At 42.5% G+C, this 24,407-nt stretch overlaps 1 protein-coding gene across 1 annotated transcript; it reads right to left on the bottom strand.

The window, feature by feature from the left end:
* Window positions 1-595: 595 nt before the first annotated feature.
* Zfp950l8 (zinc finger protein 950 like 8) lies at window positions 596-23,843 on the bottom strand. The gene is made up of 3 exons (XM_039098315.2): window positions 23,745-23,843; window positions 862-988; window positions 596-670 (listed from the first exon to the last, which is right to left on the bottom strand). Exons 1-3 carry the CDS (start codon window positions 23,745-23,747, stop codon window positions 606-608), a joined length of 195 nt encoding a protein of 64 aa, XP_038954243.2. The 5' UTR covers window positions 23,748-23,843; the 3' UTR covers window positions 596-605.
* Between the last annotated feature and the right edge of the window lie 564 nt (window positions 23,844-24,407).

Genomic DNA, 24,407 nt, shown 5'->3' with positions numbered 1-24,407 from the left:
CATATATCTTAATTGTTCTGGGGGTGGGGGGGACATTGCTCCTTTCACTATCCTTGTGCTCACATGGCTTGTATCCATTGTGACACAGGATATAGCTGTTAAAATAACAAATGAAATGTTTCCACATTGCATTCACACAGTTTGACTTTTTGTTCATCATAGACATATGGTATAAGAATCAAGGTTTCTCTTCAACAACATTCTTGACTCTCATAAACTGTCCCTCTCATTAAAACTTAACAATGTTACTCTATGAGTAATCAGCTTTACTATGATATATTTGCCTATTAGAAAAATAAAATTTTCACCTACTCTGTGTGTGTGTGTGTTATGAGACTAAACAGATTGGCAGGTATACAGAGTAGCTGTAATATGGCTATGATTCAAATGGTAAGGCTAAGACATTGTTTCTTTGTCTTCTTTCTTAGAGGAAGGCCTTGCAAAAAACAAATCAGACACCTGACATTGAGGTACATGGATTTGTGAGAATTAATACTACACTTAAAGAAGTGCTTTTTTTTTTTACACTGTTGCTTTTCTTTAAAAGTTCCAGGACATACTAACATTTCTTCAGAGGCATATTCATAGCAACGTACACATGAAAATTACCTTCCATGTCTTCTGAAACTTTGACAATGTTCTTCAATACTATGGTCTTCCCAATTGTAACCTAAAATACAGTACCAGAAAATGTATGATATATTATTGGAAATTAGGCAACATTTAAGTTACTATCTTCAGTGAACCTGATTTTTTCACCTCATTCTTCTTTATTCTCAATTGAAATTACAGAAAAGCAACAGTAACAAAGGAACATTTGTTTTCTTATTTTAAAAACTGAAAGAAAATTCACTCTCTTACCTATAGCAGTGAGGTTCCTGTAGGTCTCCTGCATCACATCTTTGTAGAGACTCTTCTGTGAAGGATCCAGCAAAGCCCATTCTTCTCGAGTGAAGTTCACATGTACATCATCATAGGTCAATGCATCCTGAAACATCCCATACATTAGTACAACAGAAACCATGATACCGATATCACTGTAAATGTATGCTTCTGGTACTTCCCCCACTTCTTTCTTTCTCTCTTTTTTTTTTCCCACTTATTTCTTGACCCAGATGTTCTAAAGTAATTACCAAATCATCTTAGAAGAAAACTGAGTAATAAGGTTCACCTCTGTCATTTCTTTGCTCTTTGAGTAGGATATAGCCTTGCAGAGGGGGCGGGGGAGAGGCAGGCAAACAGTACTGAGCACACATCAGAAACATTGTATGAACAATTACTAACTGCAAAATATATCAATTGAGTATATAGGCTCATGTCTTTAATCCAAGCACTCAGGAGGTAGAGGCAGGTATATCTGAGGTCTATCCAGGACAGCCAGAGGTACATATTAAGACCCCGTCTCCCCTATGAAATATCAATCAAACAAACAAGAAAGATAGAAAGGGGGTTGGGCATTTAGATCAGTGGTAGAGCACTTGCCTAGCAAACGCAAGGCCCTGGGTTCAGTCCCCAGCTCCTAAAAATAAAAAAAGAAAAAAGAAAACAACAAAAAAAAGAAAGATAGAAAGGACTCAGAGGTTTTTACTAGAGTTCCTACAAAGAATTACATTCACTGCAGTTCTGTATTCTTCTTCCAGAATCTTGAGGTGGCCCAGTTTAAACTGTAACAGTAATGAGATCTTACTAAAAGGGGATGAATGTTTAAACAGATACAAACAGATAGCTGAAAATATTGGCAATGTAAATGTTGATCCTAAACAAGCAACATAGGACTGGAGCTGGCTCAGCAATGAAGAGCTCTTGCTGGTCTTAAAAATAATTGGCCTCAATTGCCAGTAGTTAGAAGGGAGCTTCACAACTATTGATTACTCCAAGTTCAGGAATTCTGAAGCCATTTTCTGACTACTATGGGGATTAGGAATACATGATGTGCATATTCATGAATACAGGCAAAAATATTCATATTCATTTAAAAAAATCAACACAAACGCAACAGGTAGGAAAAATGTCATATACCTGCAATCCAATGACTCAGAAAGCTCAGGCAATATAGCCAGGCAGTATGAATGTCATGAATACATGCCATCCTGAGAAACAGAATATGCTCTCTGTCAAATTTCAAAATTCATAACGTAGATGAAGATCAACACAGCAGCATATGCTTGTCATGTGCCAAAACCCACAGTCCAACCCATCAGCCAATAATATAAAAACGAACAAACAAACAAGAAACAAACAAAGAGAAAGCTGGGCATGTTGGCCCACATTTAATCCTGGGACTCTGGAGCCAGAGGCAGGTGGACCATTTACATCTGAGGCTGCATGTTCTAAACAGCTACTTTCAGGACAGCCAGGGCTACATAGAGAAACTTTGTCCTCAAAAACAAAAAAATTAAAATTATAAAAAACACCAGGCTTGCAAAATACCTTAGCACTGAATAGCAATTGCTTCAACTGCATCTTATGTGATTTAGGGTTAGAGTCTATACTGCTGAAGGCAAGACAACATAAGAAGGAAGGTGACTAATCAGGTACACAATACACACACACACACACACACACACACACACACACACACACACACACACACCCCACACAGCAAATGGGTTGAGTCTATAGACACTCAAATGTCATCCCCAATAACTAATCATCTGGAAAGGTTCCTCCTACAACAGCTTCTATTTAGAGAACTGAGTTGGCCAGAGCAAGGCTGACTCCTCCACGACAGGTTGTAAACTGACAGTGAAAGGAGAATTATACGAATTCTAGGTTTAGAGATACAAAATTAAAAGAATAAACCCCAAAAGGCCACAGACCCAGGGCTAAGCCCTGCAGCCAGGACTAGCAGGCCATAAAGATAAAGGAGCACAGGAAACACTGTCCAGGCAAGACTGGCAAGCCATAAAGATAAGGAACAGGAATACAGGAACCAGCCTGAGTTAATGGGACTGATTCATGGGACGTCTGGCAGGAAGACATCTCCCCCCAGCTCACTCAAGGCCATATTTCAACTAGGTGTCCTCCAGACCCTGATAAGCCCCTGACTTCTAACACGTACTCTTTCTTTCTGCTTTGTTCTCACTGCTATGTTTGAATGAGCCAATTATATGTAACCATGCCAAAACCCCCTAGCTTTCTCTATATAACCCTCTGACTTTTGAGTTTCGTGGTCGACACCTCTGTCTCCTGCATGAGAAATGTGTCGGCCCTGAGATCTCTGTAACAGGTCTCCGTAATAAACCTCACCTTTGCTCATTACATCCAAAATGGTCTCTCTGTGTCTGGGGTCCGCGATTTCCCAAGACTTGAGTAAGAGTCCTCTGCGTGGGATCTTTCAACAGGTTGGGAAACTAGGCCTAAGTTTCTGTTTCCCAGAGCTGGAAAAGTCCAAACAAGTCAATTATGGGAAAACCATCCCTCACAGGCAGCTAATCAGGAGCTTCCAATGACCCTAATAGCCTGCAACCCATACACTCTTCAAATGCCCCAAATCACTTCTGACACTCTTGATTGCCACATCTTGTAAAATCAGAAAGCAAGTTATATCTTTCCAACATACAAAGGCATAGAATACCCCTTCCCATTCCAGTAGAGAGGAATGTGTACATAGTGAGGGAAGATTGGAACAAAGCAAGAAACCCAGCAGGACAAACATCAAATCCTGAAGCTCTGTCTCAGACACAAGGAGCCTCCATTTCAAAAGGCTTAGAGAGTGGGCTGGGGATTTAGCTCAGTGGTAGAGCGCTTACCTAGGAAGCGCAAGGCCCTGGGTTCGGTCCCCAGCTCCGGAAAAAAAAAAAAAAAAAAAAGAACCAAAAGGCTTAGAGGGCCCTATCCCTGCAACTTCTCATACATCTCTCAGTTTAGATCCTTGAACTCCCTATATGCAGCTCTCCATGACAGGTGTCTCATAACGTGGGTATCTCTATATCTTGTGGTCTCAAATGCAACTCAGGCTTCATCCTCAGATTCATCCCATGCACTCTCACAGTGTCCTCCCTCACTGGGGCTCTGACTCTGCCAAACATAGATGGCTGGAACAGTGCTGAACTGAAACCACGGGGGAAGAAGCCATAACCCTATTTTTCCATATTTCTTATTTCCAGAACTTGGGTGCCACATTGGACCAGTTGTACCAGGTTTTATATGAAGTTCCTTCCTGGGTCTAGGAATGACTTTGCCAACTCCCCCTTCCATTAACTGAAGGCTTAGCAGGAGGGACTTTTTCCCTTAATTCACCTTCATAGGCTTCCAATCCTGAGCAAAGATCTTCTCTTTAATAGTGATAATCTCTTTGAAAATTCATGCTTCTGTCTCAGCATTTGGCTGCCATGTGTAACTTCCCAGGGCTGCTTTTCTCTACAAACCACAGACTTTGCCTTTATTTCTGCTCAACTTGTTGTTTTTTTCTTGTAGTACAAAATGAGTTACTAGTAATAATCATCTAACAGACTCAATTTTTCACCTAAGAAATATAGCTAATTATTTTTTAATTCCGCCTTACTCAATTTCTCAGAGCATGGGTGGAAGAAGAAAGATTTGGAGTCAAAATACCACATAAATGACCTCTAGCTAAATTTTTCATGGAGTCTATTTTCCACTGAAATCCTATGACCTCAACTTTGACTGCATTACTTGCATGACTCCAGTCTTCAGGTGCTACAACAACAGCCGATTAAGCTCTGAATACAGCTTTCTATGCTGTTTGCCATCTCAAGCCCTGATATTTACCACCTTCCTCCAAAGGAGTACATTTCTAGTTTCTCTAGTTTCTGTCCAGCAACAAAATAACCTTTTTTTTTGTTCTAACTTGCTACTCTCCTACTTTGATTCAATTCTCTAACCTAAAGCATCTCAGGAAATAAACAGGTTCACTTGTTTGGTCCAGTCACATGACAGCCATCAGTTTGGGAGCTTAGGATAGAAACCCAAGCTTCAAGAAAAGGCAAAAACCATGAACAAATATTGTTTCTTGCTTGGTCACTGTCTCATACTTACCTAGCTCTCTTACCCAGCCCAGGCCCACTTGCTCAGGGATCCTGCCACCCTCAGTGTAGAGCCTTTCAACATCAATCATCACAACACAATCTCTCACTGATACAGCATCCAGACATTTCGATGAGGGCATGCCCTCAAGTGAGAGCCCCTCAGATGATTGTAGGCTCTAAAATGTTCACAACTGAAGCTATCTAGGACAAAAAGGCAATAATATATCAGAAATTTTAAAAAACCTAAAATCAAATGTATTAACGACATCAATCATTCACGTAGCAAAAACAAACAAACAAACAAACCACACACACACACATACACACACACACACACACACACACACACACACACACACACACACACACACACAGACACCCAAACAAAACCCAGAAATTGATGATTGCAAGAACTGGAAAACACAGATTTGCCAAGAAATGAGGAGAGGCAAGCCTTCAGAAGAGGACACTAAAACTGTTTCCCAAACTATCAAAACCTCAAGAAACTCATAACATAGTAAATTTTCAGAAGAGAAAATTGTAGGTGAAGGTCTTTCATTTCCCAGAGAAACAATATAATTAGATTGTAATGAATAGAATCACACAGCGTAAGTGGTACCAAAAATAAAAGGAGATAGAAAGACAGACAGAAAGTGTTTTAAACATGAACTACAAGATTGTAATAACAATTTTAAGAAATTACAGGCCGGGGTTGGGGATTTAGCTCAGTGGTAGAGCGCTTGCCTAGGAAGCGCAAGGCCCTGGGTTCGGTCCCCAGCTCCGAAAAAAAGAACCAAAAAAAAAAAAAAAAAAAAAAAAAAAAAGAAATTACAGGCCAATTCTCATCCTGTGTATTCTGTTTCTCATCTTTGCCAATAAATAAAAAAAATTAACATATAGAGGAGATTAGAAGTGGCAAAATCCCAGTCAATTGGACATAGTGGCAGCCTAAGGAATGGGAAAATAGTTTTTTAAACAAATCCATATCTTATAGAGGCCTAATATATAAAATACATAAAGACCTCAAGAAAATAGACTTTCTAAAGCAAAAAATTCAAGTAAAAAATGGGGTGTAGGGGCTGGAGAGATGGCTCAGCGGTTAAGAGCACTGACTGCTCTTCCAGAGGCCCTGAGTTCAATTCCCAGCAACCACATGGTCGTTCACAACCATCTGTAATGGGATCTGATGTCCTCTTTTGGCCTGTCTGAAGACAGGTACAGTGAATTCACTCACATTAAATAAATCTTTAAAAAAAAAGGGGGGAGTATAAATCTAAACAGAAAATTCTCAACAGAGGAATCTCAAAAAGCTGAGAAATACTTAAAGAAATCATTATCATCTCAACCATCAAGGAAATGCAAATCAAAACTACTTTGAGAATCTATCTTGCACCTGTCAGAATGGCTAAGATCAATACAAGTGACAAGTCATGTTGGTAATGATATGGAGAATGGGTAACAACTCTCCATGCTTGTAGGGTGCAAACTAATACTGCCACTATGGAAATGAGCATTTCCTCAGAGTCCTGGTGCCTCAGAATCCTGAGAATCCATCTATCTCAAATCACAGCTATAAAGCTCTTGGCATCTATCCAAAAGGTGCTCCACCCTACCACAAGGCCATTTGCTCAACTATGTTCATAGCATATTTATTCACACTTGCCAGAACCTAGAAACAACCTAAAAGTACCTCAACTGAAGAATGGGTTGAAGGACACTAGTTCTTACTGAAGCCTAAGAGCTATCAGGAGGCTTGGCCTGGTGGAAAGTAGATAGGTTATGGGGACCCTAAGGGCTTTTGCCAGCTTTACATCAACTGCCTCTGGTGAAGATTAGGGCAGGACCCAGCTTCACGCCTCGGGCCAAGGCTAGGACAAGTTCCATTCTCCACCCACAGTTCTTGGGAGAAGCAGGGACATACTTGAAAATCCTGCAGAATGTACTGATAGTAGCCTGACCCTCTGGTCCCAGATAAGCGCTCAAAGGCATGCCATATAAGTGTGAAATGTAAACCTGCTAATGTAACCTGTAACTCTGAAAGTATAAAAACTGCTTGTCACAGCCATTGTGGTCACCTTCCAGTCACTCACTAGGAGGGGCCGATTGAAGATTGACCCTGACACACCCCACCCTCCACCCCCAACACCCACACACACCTACAATTGGTCCTTCCTAAGATGTGCTGGGGCATGATGGTAACAAACTTGTTTGAGTGGCCAACCAATGTTTGGTTTAACTTGAGGCCCTTGACATGAGAGGGAACCCATGACTAACACTGACTGGATTTCTAGGAACCTTACAGAAACCTAAATGGCAAGCATAGAGACAGCATGGGTCTATGCCAGGTCCTCTGCTGATACGTTATGGCTGTTAGCTTAGTGTCTTTGTGTGACTCCTAACAGTGGAAGCAGGTTTAACTCTGATTCTTTGGCTTGATCTTGAGATTTTTCCTATCAGGTTGCCTTGTCCAATATGAAGGCTTTCACCTTGTCTTTTTCTATCTTGATTTGTCTGTTAGGTCTGCTACTTTTTGAAGAGGAAATGGGTGTGTGTGTGGGGGGGGTGGATCTTGGGGAAAGGATAGAAGTGGGGGTAGTTGGGAGTGTAGGGTGGGGAAACAGTGAAGGATTAAAAATTAATAATAAGCCGCCTAGCTACCCAAAAAGAAGAAGTAGGGTCTGTGAGAACATGAACTTTTCACCCCTCCCTTGCTGTACAATGGTTCCCGGAACATTCTTGTATGAAAAGTTTCCTGGAACAGCCACAATGACCCATAGCCTCCGGCCACAATGGTCCAATGGCCCTGTAAAATGTCACTACCCCTAATCACAATGTCACAAAGTCCTGGGTGTGTTGCCTAGTGTTACACATGACTAGCATATGACCTAAATGTATGGGCAGTTTATGGTTTTGGAATTCCCCTCCTCCCTCCCTCTTGATCCCCCTGGTTTGTGGTTTTTTCCTTTATAAGCTCTGTGAAAATTCAGGTCGGGGTCGAACTCCTCTACTCCCTGTGTGGTGTATGAGTCTCGACCCCAGCATGCTGGCCTGAGCTCTCGTTTCATCTCGCTTACAATAAATCTTCCTCGTGTGGTTACAGCAGGTCGGTGTCTGTGTCCTACTGGGTGCGCGTCTCTCCCGAGACTTGAGCGGGGGGCTCCCTTCGGGGGTCTTTCAACAGTGGTCAGGATATATTATATGAGAATCTACCCTCATTTAAAAACTTAATTCAATATTGCCTAAATGAAAATGCAATGAAGGGAAGCTATAGTGAACAAAGAAAAGCAAAATCGGAAAGATAGGGGCAGCAAGATTGTGATACATACAGTTCTGGTTCTATTTTTGTAGACAGTGACTATCACATAGGAATGTAAAAATGCCTTGAAGAGGGGGTTGGGGATTTAGCTCAGTGGTAGAGTGCTTGCATAGCAAGCACAAGGCCCTGGCTTCGGTCCCCAGCTCCTGAAAACAAAGAAAGAAAAGTCAAAAATGCCTTGAAGGCTTACTTCCTCCTTCTGATAATCTAGGCCTAGTCAAGGAAGCTTACAGCTTCTGTACAGTCTTATCTAGGTCTAGAATGTCTGGGCGTAGGCCTGGTGGATTTAACAAAAGACACAGACTGGGGTCATTTGTGCAAAGAAAATGCCAAAGCTTTACTGAGGTTCACAGAATATACACCCAAGTTCACTGGTTGGAGAATTCCGGGAAGCACAGTGGAAAAATAGGTTATGCCCTCAGAAGAAAAACTGGAACAAAAAACAGGAACTGGGTGTTACTGCCCAGGTGCCAAACAGAAAGATCAAGATACTCCTTAGTTAGGAACAAAAGCTTCCATGCATCAGCAAGGCTCAGCAGGGGGCAAACATTGAGGTGGCTAAGGAGGGTTAGGCACTTGAGTGTTTTGGGCATCTGAGACTTAACTGTTGAATAAAATCACCCTTTCTTTTTCTTTTTGAACTCTGTCTGGTCAACTCTGCTCTCCTAGCTGAAACTCTTTATGCTACCCAATTCAAATTGCATCTTTCACTTCTGACTGAATTGCTGTGCTTGGCCTCAAGGGAACTCTAGTAAACTGCTCTCTTCTCATTCTCTTGCTCATTTTCTCTTTTTCTGTCTTTAGCCTGCCTGTCTCTGTAAAATTCTCCAGGTAAAACTGCCTCCTCCTCTTACCTTCTGTGCTGCTTCCTCTTTACTTTTCCTTCTTTCTTTTCTCTGCCCCCCAACCCCCAGGGGCTGGGGACCAAACCCAGGGCCTTTTGATTGCTAGGCAAGTTATCTACCACTGAGCTAAATCCCCAACCCCGCTGCTTCCTCTTATATTGCCTCTTTTCCCTCTTCTCTTGAGAGTTGGTCATATCCTATTCTGTCAGATCTTTCCCTGATCCATCATTTTTCACCCACTCAATTATACATTACTTACGAACATGAGTGCTTCCTTCTAAAACTATGTTTACCTTCATGGTTTGATAGCAAAGGTGTGTAGTAATGGCTGAGCCCTACCAGTTAGAAACAGCTCCCCTCCCCCCACACCCACTAGTAAATTGGACAGTCTCTGGGTTCACAATGTGATCAAATACTAAGCAACACAGGAGTTCATGAAAAGCTCATCATGGGCCCAGTCTACATCTGTGAAATCAGAAGTTTTGTTCTCAGCAATGTGAAATATATATCATGCAGGAAACAAAAGCAGTCACTTTCTTGTGTTAGCTTTCACTGGTTTGGAATGTGGAATTACAATGTTTTTCATTTTATTCCAAAGGAATACTCATAATTGTTTTTAAGAAAAACTGATGTTTGAATAACTATTCAAATAGAAATAAATGAGATGTTGCACAAAATCGCTACATTAACTATATTATGCATTAAGCCTAAATAAACCAATGTATAAAAATATTAAATGTTTAAACGCTTTCTCCAAGGCAAAAATGAAAGTGTTACATCTAAAATAAGATACTGAAGGCAGAGAAAACAAAGAGCCGAGTCAGTTATCTTAGACTTTTACATGTTTGCTCAACTGTAATTTATCGTTACTATTTAAATTCAAACAAAACAGTCAATCTGTTTCTTTTATCTTTTTTTTTTTCTTTTCATTTTTTCGGAGCTGGGGACCGAACCCAGGGCCTTGCGCTTGCTAGGCAAGTGCTCTACCATTGAGCTAAATCCCCTACCCCTTCAATCTGTTTCTTAACCTCATTTTTACTTCTTCATGCACTATGACTCATTGGCAGAAAGCTCTCATGCCATCCAAATAAAGCCACTTTCTGCATTTTTACAGCATACTATAATAACACATTTGCTTCTCATCTACAACAACTCTTGCTACAGAAAGCTTGATATTTCCTTTCTCTTCTCCACATAATGTTCTAAATAAACATTAGGAAAAAAACGCTTTGAAGAAGATTGCTTCAGCTGGATTCTCTGTTTTCTGCCCTTCTATAGGAATTTGGCAGGAATTTGACCTTGGACTAGGACTTAGGAAGCAGGTTCAGGTAAGAATATTTACATTTGGACTAGTAACATTCCTTTTCTCTTGTCAAACTAATGAGCCCTTAGAAACAATGATCACAGGTCTTTGTGCCTTGTTTGTTCCTTGACCTAGAGTTGACCTTATTATTTGCTTGTACTAAAAATGGTAGAAAACCAGACTGGGAAAATAAACCCGCTTCGGCCTCAGCACTGGCTAGAATCATGCTATATATTGTCTAATTGTCTTTTTCTTTTCACTCCTCACTCTCTCCCTTGAGACCCTGTTGACTGACTGAGTTGACTTGGTCACCCTTCATTTTCGAATGCTACCTACAATGTTGACAACATGGTTCAAGCTCTCATATCCATCTGATAATAAGAGTGCATTAAAGGTTAAAATTATATGGGAGAAAGAAATGGGTTGATAATGCTTAAGCTATAATTACATGCTGTTTTATGACCAATAAAGCACTGACTGTGAGAGTCTTTACCAGTGCATAATCCTTTATCCACTCCTTTAACCCAAGGCACCCTAGGTCACCTAGAGGCACCTAGCTGGTCCTCAACAAATGAGCATTGATGTTATTTTCATATTTAGGCTAGCATGAATACAACTGCAAGGAACATGAGAATTCTGGTACAATTTAAAACTAATTTCAAGTGCATGGAAACTATACTGAGAAGACTGCTGGGATCCATGGCAATTCTGTCATTTTTATGAGAACTTAGTGTTGGTATGAGGAACCGGCTTTATGGTTGCAGGTTGTCTCCAAACCCAGCAAAGGCAGTGACATCACCCACAGGTGACAGGGACTTGTGCATCTGTTGTCATATATTTCCAGTGTCCTCCTAGCCCATCTCCTACCCTTACCTGCAAGAAGTTATGTCCCTACCCAAATAAAAAGCCAACCCCTCCTGACCTTCTCCCCTTCTTTCTCTTTTCCTCCTTTGTCTCCTCCCCTCCTTTGTGCATCCCCCACCACCAACAACAATGAAAGTCTCTCAAGTGGAACCGTACTGGCCAGGTGTGGTCTGTCTGGGCACGAGCCTCGATTCCCATACAACACTCCATTGAATGGTGTTGCTTGGGTGTAGGTATTACGTACACATGTATCAGAATACATATATTAAATATGCACAATTTTACATCAACTATAGGAACATAGTCTTAACTAGTTTTAGTAGGTATCTATGGAAAATCCCAACCTACTGCTATCAGAGTTTACTGCTAAGACACAAGCCTGTGTCACATCCAGATTCATTGTCCAGTTCTGTACCATGCTTCATTTTCACTCTTTTTGTTTTCCCAATTAAGTCATACTGATGAAGATCTTGTCTACGTGACAATAAGGATGTATTCTGTGTCACTAAAGTCTACACTGAAGTCCTCTTTCTATGGCTTTGTACATTATTTCACATCAGTTTCAGTTTCACACACGTACTATATAGCTTGCTAAATGAATTATTATGTAGAATATCTTTTACCAATTTATATAACTGTAAACAACACCATTATAGTGATGTTAAAAAAGGAATGTTGGGTATGTTCAATTTGCAGCAAAAGTTCAAGACAATCTAAAGAAAACGTCTAATAATATATAACAGGACAGCTGATTTCAAAGCTATTTGCCATGTGAAACAACATCAGAATCATCAACAGGATTATGAAGAAATAGTACACATTTTGGCACAATGGAGATTCCGTCTGTACTTAACAAAGAGCTACAATGATCAAAAGTTTTAGCACATTTGTGAAAAAAATGAGATGTAGAGAAAAAAAGGCAAGAACATAAGCCCCAAATTATAGTCAAGTTTTAATCAAAAGACCTAAGGAAACTCAGCCAGGAAATGTGTGACCTTGACCAATATTACCTATGATTGCATGTGTATTCAAATGGAAAAAAAACACAGACTTCCCAACTCCAACAAAAATGACTCAAACTGACCCCTAAACTGCTATATTTCTGACCCTCCAGCCACTACTGACACCACACTCTAGAGCTCTCTGTGTGGAGGTGGTAAGAAAGGTTGGTTATGGCTCTGCGGCTCCCAATGCCCCCGTGTGATCTCACACAAACCCAGCCCCCCTGAACCCACACACAAACGAAGGTTGAAGAATAACTTAATGTCTTCTTCCACATGATGCCATGTGGATTTTAGTAATGATGTAGAATTTGCCCTACCCACCTACACCCCACCCTGCACACCTGAGAAACCTCTGCATCTCAGAAACTCCTTTTGGACTCTGGAACTGAATTTCCCTGAATCACTCCATTCACTGTGACTGCTGATAGTGGAAAGGTAAAAGGATTTTAACCAAGTATTGCCAAAGCATGATTCTCATAACCTCATCCCTACCAGTTTCTAAACTATTTGTAAAATTTATCACACAAAATAAATTTGCAATACAATCTTCAGAACTTCTAGAAACTGGATTTTCAGTTTTGAAATCTGTCTTCTGCACACCAAGAGCAATGCTTGTCTGCACACTGGGCAGTGATATTATAATCAACACACCTTATAACCAGATGCAGAGCCTCCTTCCCAGGGAACCCACACTCAGAGAGGCTCAGAGGACAAGGTCCTCTGCCCAGGACAGCACATGTACCAACAGCACCACAGTCTGGTTCACAGTCCACATCAGTCCAGTGAGATTGGACTCTGATAGCTGAGCCAACCTGTTATTCCTGGTGGCTACCACATCTCCCTCACTGCTCTCTGATGAACTACATCAGAGAATATGGAAAGAATCTGCAAGCTACCTCCCCACTGGTGCTCCTCCTGATTGCTAGGCTCCCCAGAGAATGGTAGCAGCCCCTCTATTGGAGGATTAGAGATTGCATGAGGCATCACAAGCCTTCCCAGCTCTGCCCTTCCACCCCACCCTAGGGGCAGACAGAACCCTAGTATGGCAAATTTGTATTTTATTAGAACCTTCTACTCTCCCAGGTATGGAGAGCTCTCAGTACCACTTCTAGGAAAATGACAAGTATATTTGCTACTGGGCTAGGACAAGAAAATATGTTCAAAAAAAATACAGTTGAAAAATGTGGGGAGCCTACTTCCCTGAGACCCCAACATTTAGCAAATTAGGACAAAGGACATATGAAACTTCATCTAATGGACAACCTCAGTGGAAAAAAAAACAAACAAACTGTAGGGAGCAGCTAAAGACGGCGCCGAAATCCGGTGGTCGTTTGTGGTAAACACCTACAGCACATGTGTTGGCAGACCCCCAGCACCTACAAGGCCAGGGTGATATTCATGCTAAATAGGTATTTCATACTCCACCAATCCCCAGTGGACAAATTTACAGCCACAGTCTGTCTTGTATATAAGGCAAGTGCCTTTGTTCCTTGGGGTCCCCGTATCATCAATTGAGGTGTTCCTGCAATAAAGGCTGATTGAGAAGGATCCAACGGTGTTGCGTCTTCCTTGCCGGTCGAGGTGGGCGCGACAACTGGTGGCCCGTACGGGGACCCGAGAAAATCTTTTCTCGTCTGGATCCAGAACTTTTTCAGCCTCAGGATGGTTGACGTTGGTAAGTTCCCAGTAGGGGCAGTTAGTTGCCGGAATTGGGACAATAGAGTTCCTAGAAGTGGAACAGTAAAGTTCCTGAAATTGGGACGATAAAGCTGCGGGATAAGGGATTGTAAAACTTCCCTGGTAGGACAATAAAGTTCTCTGGAGAAGCAGAGACAATGATAGCCTTGGTTTAGAGGCAAAAAGGGGTTTGTAGAACACGGTAATGTTGTCTTTTCCATTTGATCCTTTGTGGGTTGGACTAGCACTTTTGCCTTATACTCTTTTTGTGTTGTGGTGTTGCTTCTGTCTGAATTGCCACCATCCAGGGCACGAATACATTTGTTGGGAAGAGTCCATGATGAGCCACAAGACCGTGTGTAAATAAACACGCCAGCTCGCCTTGCTCGTAAATCGATCGTAAATAAGGTCGTAAAAGCATGGGAAGCTCACACTCCACCCCGCTCCTGTCAGCTCTTCGGGAGCTTCTTGGTCAGCGTGGATTTAAAATTGATAAGAAAATTCTGTTGTGTTTTCTTGATGAGTGTAACCGTTGTGCCCCGTGGTTTATAGTCTCAGGGTCACTCACTTTGAGAGCATGGGAGAAGCTGGGAAAAGATCTGGATAAAGAGACTACAGTGGGCAAGCTTAAACCAGGGACAAAGCCACTTTGGCGTATGGTCCGTGCCTGCTTAGAAGATAAACGTTTTGAAGGAGCTTTTAGGACAGGTCAGAGAATCCTTACAGAGCAACAGGAGAGTATGTCAGAAGGAGAGAAAGTTTTGAAGGAAGGAAAGAAAGGAAAAGTAGAAAAAGAGATAAAAGAAAAGGCAGAAAAGATCAAGGAGAGGGCAGACAAAGGCGGGAAAAGTAATCAAGATCAAGGAATAAAGAAAATTTATCCTTCATTAAAGGCATTGACCTTGGAGATGTCTAGTGATTCAGAGTTTAGTGATAGTGACTTAGCTGACCTTGAGGAGGAGATAGTTCATTACGAGAAAGAGATTTATCATTCTGACTGGCCATACACTTACACGCTATGCAGAAACAAGTCAAGGACTTAAATAAGAAGGCAATTATGCCAACAGCACCTCCTGCACCACCGTATAACTTTCAAGGTAAAACAATGGTGAAGCCTGCAGGAAGTACTTCTTTTTGCAGAATATGGAAAGAGTTAGGATTGAGTTTTCCAGGTTTTCTGGATGCAAATGGGCAGCGACATCATGAACCTGTTGACTTTAAGATAATAAAACAATTAGCAGAGTCAGTCAAAACCTATGGAGTCAACTCAGCTTTTGTTATCGCTCAAATTGAGGCTCTTGGCAGATACTGTCTCACCCCTGGAGACTGGGGGAGTTTAACCAGAGCCTGCCTCTCTCCGGCTATGGAACAGGTGTAGTGAAAGGAAACTTAATTTTATGGACCCCGCTCTAGTGGCGGTGTGTTGGTTGATAGCCAACCTTAATTTTTGAAGCATAGTGTTTTATCTGTGCTTGTGCTCCCAGCCCACACAGTAGGGGGGAGTGAAACTAGCTGCAGAGCTGCTACAGTGAACATGGAGACTGCTCAGTCTCACCCAATTTTTCTGGCTCTTCAGGAGCTGTTTAAAAGAAAAAGGCTTAAGATAAAAAAAAGCACTATAGAGAGATTTCTTAGTGAGTGCGATTGCCATTGCACCTTGGCTCACTCTCTGAGAATCTTGCGGTGGACAGCTAAGAAAAGCTGGGAAAGATTTAAATTTTGCTTGGGAACAAGGAACCTTAAAGGGACAGGCTACAGTAGAAATGCTACAAGAGGAACGATTTGAAAAGGCTGTGAGCGAGGTGGGGGGGGGGGGGACTCTAAGGAAAACAAGAACAAGAAAGGAATTTATCCATCCCTCAAAGAACAAGGTCAAAAAATAAATAAATAAAATTCCAGTTGCTAACTTTAGTGGCCTGACCTTCAACATTTGCTTACAGAAAGAGAGTGCTCATTAAGAGAAGCTCTTTAAGGGAGCCTGCCTTATCTGTTGGTTTTATTCCAAGAGAGGAGTCAGTCTCCAGCATTAAGTTATTTTTCTCGTTAGTCAACATTATCATGGAGAGTGCCTTTGATCCTATCCCCACAGCAGCCAGTTCCTGCTCCTATGGTAAAAATGCTCCAAGGTTGGGGGACAGAGAAGCCCTTCGGACTACAAAACTGCCAACAGCCAAAGGTAAAAGTTAAAACAGAGAACATTCCAGGCCCAAGCCTAACCAGATGTGTTTCAAATACAGATGCTTCATCAACTCTGACTAACTTTTACTCCAACAGGACGAGATAAAAATAATAAGGACCTGAAGATCCGACCCTTCTCCTGATTTAGTAGCTCTGTTCCAAGAACCAGGGGCCATAAAACCTTTTGGCCCTTATCTCCTGGAGCCATAAAAACAGGGACATATTGGGGTAGGATGGGCTAGAAAAGGCCTCGATGATTTGGGCTAGCATGAGTAAAACTTGTAATAAGAAAGAGACAAGGTAATGGTAAAGTGTTTTTTGTGTATACATTCTTTTTGAGTTATGTTTTAGTCTTTGGACCCTGATTAGAGATAGTTTACACCCTACACATGAGAGAGAATGGGTTTGGGAAAAACAGTCCTCCCAGACTCTCCACAGATGCTTTGGAGAAAGAGAAAAACTTTCAGAGCTCTCCTGGGAACAGAAGAAAGGTAGGAGACGTCCTGCCTCTCTGCTGGCTCCTATTGGAGAAATGTTTATTTCTGGTTCTGGGTTCCATAGGTAGGATATCTGAGTCCTTTCTGTGGGACACCATCTAGTTTTTCCCCTCTATGTCTATTGTCTGTCCTTGGTGCACCAAGCTGTTCATGTCTGTCAGTTTATGTCTGTGGTTTTTGTTTCTCATTGTTTAAATGTTTTATGTTTCATGTTCAAAAGAAAAAATGGTAAAAACTTTATCTGCCGGTCATTCACACCTTGATTTGGTCTTAACTCGTTTCTGAAATGAGAACAAATGAATAAAAAGCAGTTTCAATCGGCCTTTGGAGCCCTGTACCTGCAACAAAGAGCCTAGGTCAGCTGGAGAAGCTGCCCGGGGGCGGAACATCTGCAGGAGCTGATCTTAAAGGCATCAACAGCTCCTCAGCTTCTTGGTATGGGAGCTGATGGCTGTTTCTCTTAGAAAAATCCCTGACTTGTTATTAGACTTAACAGGTGACAAGGTGTTTCTTTTAAAATCACAGCTAGAAAAACAAAAATGGTGCTTGGTCTAAATATTAAACACATGTGTTAACCACTTCAATTTTGTTTCTGACTGGTTTTAAATGTATAAATATGTTCTCCATGCCTTGGTCATAGATTATTGGCCTTTAAGTTATTGGATATGGTTGAAAAATTATAACATCTATAACAAGAAGTTGACATAAAACTGATAATTTAGATAGAGTCATTCTAGACAATATGTGACATGAGCCAACATAGAGAAACAGGTCTAAATTGAGATAATATTTTTATAGAACTCTTATCCTAGGAGCCAGGCACCCCCAAATTACAGAATTTAAAATTGTGTTGGAAGTTTTTAAAAGATTTCATGATTCTTTCAATTTAATTTCTGATTCTGCTTATGTAGTTAATGCTGTGCGCTCACTTGAAATCACAGGGCCAATTAGGTCGACTAGTACTGTATGTCAAATTCTTTTAGAATTACAAAAATTAATTTGGGCCAAGAAAAAATAAGTTTTTCATACAACATACTCGAGCTCATACTAATTTGCCTGGTCCCATGGCCAGTAATAACGCTTTGGTGGATGCTAATACTCACAGAGAATTTATTTTTCATACAGCTCCAGTTGATCTTGCTAGAGAATTTCATCAAAAGTTTCATGTTCCTGCTTTCACTCTTCAACAAAGATTTAAAATCTCTAGAGCTACAGCTCGTGATGTAGTATTACGTTGCCAGAATTGTGTTCAGTTTCACCACCCTCCTCAGGTGGGAGTTAACCCTCATGGTCTGATTCCATTAAAGCTCTGACAGATAGATGTCACACACATATCTCAATTTAAAAATTTAAAATATACACATGTTTCTGTTGATACCTGTTCTGACATTATACATGCCACTCTGATGACTGGTGAAAAGGCTCGTAATGCCATTAGTCATTGCTTAGAGGCGTGGACAGCCTGGGGAAAGCCTGACAGCCTCAAGACAGACAACGGACCTGCCTACACTACAAAGTCTTTTCAGACATTTTGCCAAACAATACAGGTGAAACATACTACAGGATTGCCATACAATCCCCAAGGTCAAGGAATTGTAGAAAGAACACATCGTAGTTTAAAAGAGCTCTTACAAAAACAAAAAGGGGGAATTGCCTATGGCAAAACACCAAGAGAACAGTTGTCTTTAGTTCTTTTTACTCTAAATTTCTTAATTTTGGATATGCATGGCCGCTCTGCTGCGGATCGCCATGCTGCTACTAAACCTATGACTAATCAAATACAGACGGCTGAGACTATCAATCAGATTGTGTAAAGAACCACAGTGGCATTGGAGATACAAGAAGAATTTAATGCCCACTTGGCATCTGGCTTTCTATTAGCTAACCAACGAATAGATCTGCTTCAAGAACAAATTGAGGCATTATATCATATGACGCAGCTGTCCTGTGTTTCCTCTCTTAGAGGCTTATGTGTTACTCCATTGCAAGCTAACTTTTCTCAGTATTCTCAACAGAGCAAAGAAATCTCAAATTATTTGAAAGGAAACTGGTCCATGGAAGCAGAACAATTATCGAGACAATTGCTGATGCAGATTGCTGTCCTTAACAACACCAGAATGGAACCCATCATGTTTGGGGATTTCACCTCGTGGATCACCAATGCTTTCTCATTTTTCAAAGAATGGGCTGGCATGTTTGCCTGGGGGGCTATTGTCCTCTTGGGATGTGGAGTATGTCTATGGCTTTTTTGCCGTTTACAACGAGAGCATGCCAGACACAAAGCGATTGTTTACCAGGCTATGGCGGCCATTGAAAGCAGTGCTTCTCCCAGTGTATGGCTGGCCTCTCTGATAGATTGAGAGTTCGCCCTAGATCATATTTTGTCACTGTCATGTGAAGTCATTGTATCCAGAGACGGGCAACTTTCCTCAGGCTCAGACCAACCTAAGCCAGGAGCCCGGTGGCGATAGGGTTAATTTCCAGTGACGGGTAAGGCCGAGTTTTTAGAGAGGAACGACCTAAGACAGGAGCAATGACGTGTATTGACATGACACCCAGATCTAGACCAGTCATGGACAGAGGTGGCCTTGCCCTGTTTGAACATTCGGGCTGGTCCTATGCCCCTCTGCTCTATTTCTCGCCTAATATTAAACACACACGTATAGCCCAGAACGGTGTGTTGTACATAAGTCATCTCTAGCCATTGGGGTGCAGTCCTAACTGCAAGAGTGGTTCGCCATGGCCGAGCTGGGCAATCTGTGAGGCATGTCTGACCTCTCTCAGACCACTACCTCCACCTAATGGGTTCATTTTTTAAAAAACAAAAAAGAGGGAGATGTAGGGAGCAGCTAAAGATGGTGCTGAAATCCGGTGGTCGTTTGTGGTAAACACTTACAGCACATGTGTTGGCAGACCCCCAGCACCTACAAGGCCAGGGTGATATTCATGCTAAATAGGTATTTCATACTCCACCAATCCCCAGTGGACAAATTTACAGCCACAGTCTGTCTTGTATATAAGGCAAGTGCCTTTGTTCCTTGGGGTCCCCGTATCATCAATTGAGGTGTTCCTGCAATAAAGGCTGATTGAGAAGGATCCAACTGTGTTGCGTCTTCCTTGCCGGTCGAGGTGGGCGCGACAACAAACCAGTATTCTGGCTAAGCTTACAGAAGGGTTGATACAAATCTGGTGGTCAGTGTTGCTTAAGCACTGGCTTGCCAAATGGAGGCTCCTGACCTTTGTGGGGGAGTCATCTTCCTACAGACCTAGGACAACATCCCACATGTGTGAGCCAACTTCTTCTTAGGCTAATACATCCAGGTCTCCCAGCCCCCTGAAGAGTTCCTCCGCCCCCAGCCTTGCTATAGTATATAACCAGAGCTTACAAAAATAAAATTGTCACCTTGATCAGACCCTTCTATTAGCATCCTTCTTCAAGTCTCTTGTCCCCCATTCTCTTCTCGGTACCCGCTGGACCCTCGTTGACTGTCCCGTTGGATGGGACAGAGTAATGTGTTCCTTGTATCTTGGTCATCTTGATAAACCCAATACAGTGACCTCGGGAACTTTGTTTACACCTTTTTTCTTCCTTGGCTGTCCCATCCTGCAACAGGATAGTTGGCTCATTCCTGTGGGATGTTGGCCTAGGTCTTGTAGAAAGTTGGGCTCTAGCAGAAGGTCACAATCTGTGGGTCTGGAGGAAATTGGCTCTCAGCAAAATGTCACAGCCCTGGGTCTGTAGGGGCCTACAGGAAGCTGGTTCTTTTGCAAAGGTCTGTATGGAGCTAGCTCCCAACAAAAGGTCAGGAGCCTACACTTGGCAAACCTGCTGGACCACCAGATTTGTGTCAGCGCTCCTGGCAAGCCTTGTTACTGAGCAATGCTGACCCCTAGATTGGTATCCGCACCTTAGCTAGAACCTTAGGTTTTTCCCACTGAGCTTGTCCATTAGGTGAGCTTTCATATGTTCTTTGTCTGTCCTAATTAGCTCAATGTTGGGGTCTCAGGCAAGTCGACTCCCCACACTTGGCTATTTTGTTTGTGCCTTACAACTGACCCTATTCTTTGTATGTACCCAGGCAGTCAAAGTGGGTCAGGGGCTGTAGGCAAATTTATCAGCCTGCTGAGGCATGGGATGATTGGAGGGGCTGAAAGTTCTATCAATCTTGGTGGAAGGAACAGGGAGCTGCCTCTGGATAAGAACCGATATTCTGTGCATATTTTGGAGAATTGTTTGTTAACTTGTGGCTTTGCTTTCTATGGCACTGTGGGGCAGAAAAATTATGAAAAACAAACTCGAGGCAGTTGTATTAACCAGCAGTCCCCCCAAATCTAACTCTTGGCTTTGCATCTTCACTGCCCCCAGCAGAGACTGTTCGACTCACACTGCTGGGTCGAGTACAAGGAACTAGATTCAAGGATCTTTTTATCCTCCATGCTTGTTTCTCTCTTATCTGGTGTTAGGGGGTGAAACGAGGGTTGGGGGAGGGGGGCTGAGGAGGGGATTAAAAGTGGGGAAAAAGAAACCACAAAGTAGCAAAGACCAGCACAGATCCAGTTAGCTGGGTCTAAAATGCTAAAAGAGAATCTAGCCTAGGTAAATTTTACATTCCATGTATGCTATCACCCTTAAGTTTGTTTTAGCTTCAGGTTCCAGGTTAAGTTTTTTTTTTTCTTTCTTAAGATTTATTTATTTTATTTATATGTTAGTACACTGTCGTTTTCTTCAGACACTTCAGAAGAGAGCATCCCATTACATATGGTTGTGAGCCACCATGTGGTTGCTGGGAATAGGATCTCTGGAAGAGCAGTCAGTGCTCTTAACTGCTGAGCCATCTCCCCAGCCCATTTTTTTTCCAGGTTAAGTTTTGAACAATTTATATATAAACTGGAGGCTACAAATCTGGCTACTTATATAGGCCATTTACACAGCAAACATTTCGAGGATGTTTCTTAAGTACACCAGTGCCCTAAAACAGTAGGTTAGTGACAGTGTCCTAAGTGGAAGGTCTCAGAGGAAGAAAAACATAGGAAAAGGAAAAGCTAGAAAGTATAAAAACTGGGGTGGGGGTGGAGTGGTCTTAAGCTAAATAAGCTTAAGAAGAATATCACCTTGCATATGGTTTAGAAAAGGGAAATGGAGCCAAACGGGAGACATCTATGAAGTCAGCAGAAAGATTAAACTACGAACTTAGCAGAAACATCATATAATGGGACACACTCAGGAAAAGTCTAATCAAAAGGTGCTGCACAAGGAACTCAGTGTATTTCAAAAATATTCCTTAACAAGCCTATAGTGGCCTTGGGAACCATAGCCCCATAAGGTGGAAAGTGATGTAAAAATGTAAAAATAAAGAGGTTATTGTTGGTCTTTTATCCCGCTAGGTCCAGCACAGCAGTGCCCCAAGATATCTGCTAGGTATCTTGGCAGAAACACATCCCAGCCGCACACTTTCCTACACTCACACCCCCACATAAAGAACACACAACACAATAATGTTAGATCCAATTGGTAAGATATAATTGCCGTCTTAAACATACAAAGCCCTGTACCAACCATCCCTTAGGAACATTGATAACAACCTGTATATACACAGAGCAGACTCTTAACATCACCTGCCATGGCTTCTCCCCCTCTCCTCTCTCCTGCCTCTTCCTTTCTGTCCTAGTCTCCTCCTCCTCTTTCAAACTTCTCTCCTGCCCATCATTCCTTCTCATCCATTGACAGGCCTCCTTCTATCCTGTACCTGCCCCTCACCTGTACTTTACAAATTCAATGGGGAGGTGGTTCTGGTGAAGTCACCTGAGTTCTGAGGAGGGGACTAGGCAGCTGTCCTTGGGGCAGGGGAATTAGCATCAAAATACAGGAAACTTCAGGGCAAACCACAACAAGCAAGTGTTGTTTTCTCAGAATCTTAAGCAGCCTCTCCCAAATGCCCTGGCCCCAAGCATATTCCTGGTTTAGGGGAGCTGTTTTATCTCTATACCCAGTGACCCAGGGAAAGCTCCCAAGGACTAGGCCCTAGATGCTCACTGGCTCTGCCAAGCATGTCCCTGAGTGTCAGAAGGAGCTCAAACATGGGGATCTCAGGAAAAGGAGGGATAGCTTAGCTTGATCAGGCCAGCACTCAATAAAACAGTGTTTTGTTGTTGTTTTAGCTTTTCTTCTCTTTTTTCTTTTTTTTTTCTTTTTTTTTTTTTTCTTGGAGCTGGGGATCGAACCCAGGGACTTGCGCTTGCTAGGCAAGCGCTCTACCACTGAGCTAAATCCCCAACCCCTTGTTTTACCTTTTCTAATGGTTGTCACCGGGTGTCATCTTGCCCATGTGGCAGAACTATGCTTTTCTCAAGAAGAAAACTAAACCTTTATTGCACACCAGGCCTTACTGTTGATTGTGATCCTGTAATGCCCCATTGATCAGCTTGTTAGAGGCCTGCTCTTTGATATGGAGAGGGGCCTAGTGGCTGGTTGCAAATCAGGTTCTGGTGCCATATTTCTGGATAATCCTGGTGAACAAACTTGTGTATCCTAGCATCCTAATCTCTAACAGGCCTGGTTAGCTTACTACTTACACGTGGGGTGTTTTGCAGGCAGTCCTCTCTCAGCTAAATTCTACTTGGTGTGCCTTGCTATCTCCTAAACTTTAGCAAATTCTTTACATCATCAATTCTACTCTTACACTACAGCTTGATATTGGATTGCTACCCAGCACATGAGATGCCTTCCACAACCTCCACAAAATAACTCCAAATGGATCTTACACCTTAATGTTAAATGCTATGAATAGAACTTGTAGAAACCGGGCTTCTGAGTTTGGGATCACGCCAAGGTTCTTTCCATACACAAGCCAAATGCTCTGCACAGTTGCACCCCTACAGGGAAGTTCTTCAGAAACTGCCTCTGGGTCCAGGGAGTGGCTAAGACCCCACAGGTAGTGGCCAATTCTCACTCAGCCCCGGAAAGACCCACCACACCAGCTCTCACTGCTCAGCCCCCCCGCCCCTGCCCCACCGCCTGGCCGGCCATCCATGTCTCCAGCCCCTTTTTGAACCCTGACAATGTGCTCACCATGTCGCAACTTTGAAGCTTGCCTGAGCATGCCTCACAGAATCCAACTGAGGGACACAGAGCACAGCAGCCAGGACCATTTAAGAAGGCTTGGCGACTAAGCGAATCCTGCAACAAGGCACCCGGAAATGCCCGCCTTCTCTTCTGATTGGCACGTCCAGTTAAGACTCTGATTGGCCAGTAGTCTTGAGTGACTTGAGCACCTCCGTAATGGTTAGAGTGAGCTGAAGATACAGTGAGGATACACAGCTCTCGGCCTAAGCGTCAAGCCCAGGGCCAGACCATTTCCAGATCTACCGGGATTTGCATTTCAGTAGCACTTGTGCCTGTCCTCCAATAGCGTTCTCATCTGTCTCCCCGCCCAGCCCTAGGAAGTACCCACCAGGCCACCTACCACCGCTCAGCCGCTTCCTCCTCCCTTTTGTGGGCGGTGACCCTGTGCTCACCAGGTCCTCACTTCAACCTGAACTCAGCTCACAACACTCAGTAGGCTCTTTCCCTTCCTTCTCCTGGTTCAAGGTATACAGCTTGCATAACCCCCATACTCAACTTGCAGTGGGGTCATTAATCTGTCCCACAAGTGGAAGGGTGACCAAGATATTAACAATTAAAGAGAGATTTGAGGAAACAAGAGTTTTGTTTTGTGGCTGTTGGGATTCAGAC

Source organism: Rattus norvegicus, chromosome 1 (assembly GCF_036323735.1).
Source record: "Rattus norvegicus strain BN/NHsdMcwi chromosome 1, GRCr8, whole genome shotgun sequence".
Lineage (NCBI taxonomy): Eukaryota > Metazoa > Chordata > Mammalia > Rodentia > Muridae > Rattus > Rattus norvegicus.
This window is presented reverse-complemented; position numbering and strand designations above follow the sequence as displayed.

Bases quoted from the DNA above. Each gene is read 5' to 3' on its own strand.
- Zfp950l8 (XM_039098315.2), bottom strand. The intron at 671-861 runs GTAAGAGAGTGA...ACTGTATTTTAG, and splicing joins CAGGAACCTCACTGCTATAG to GTTACAATTGGGAAGACCAT.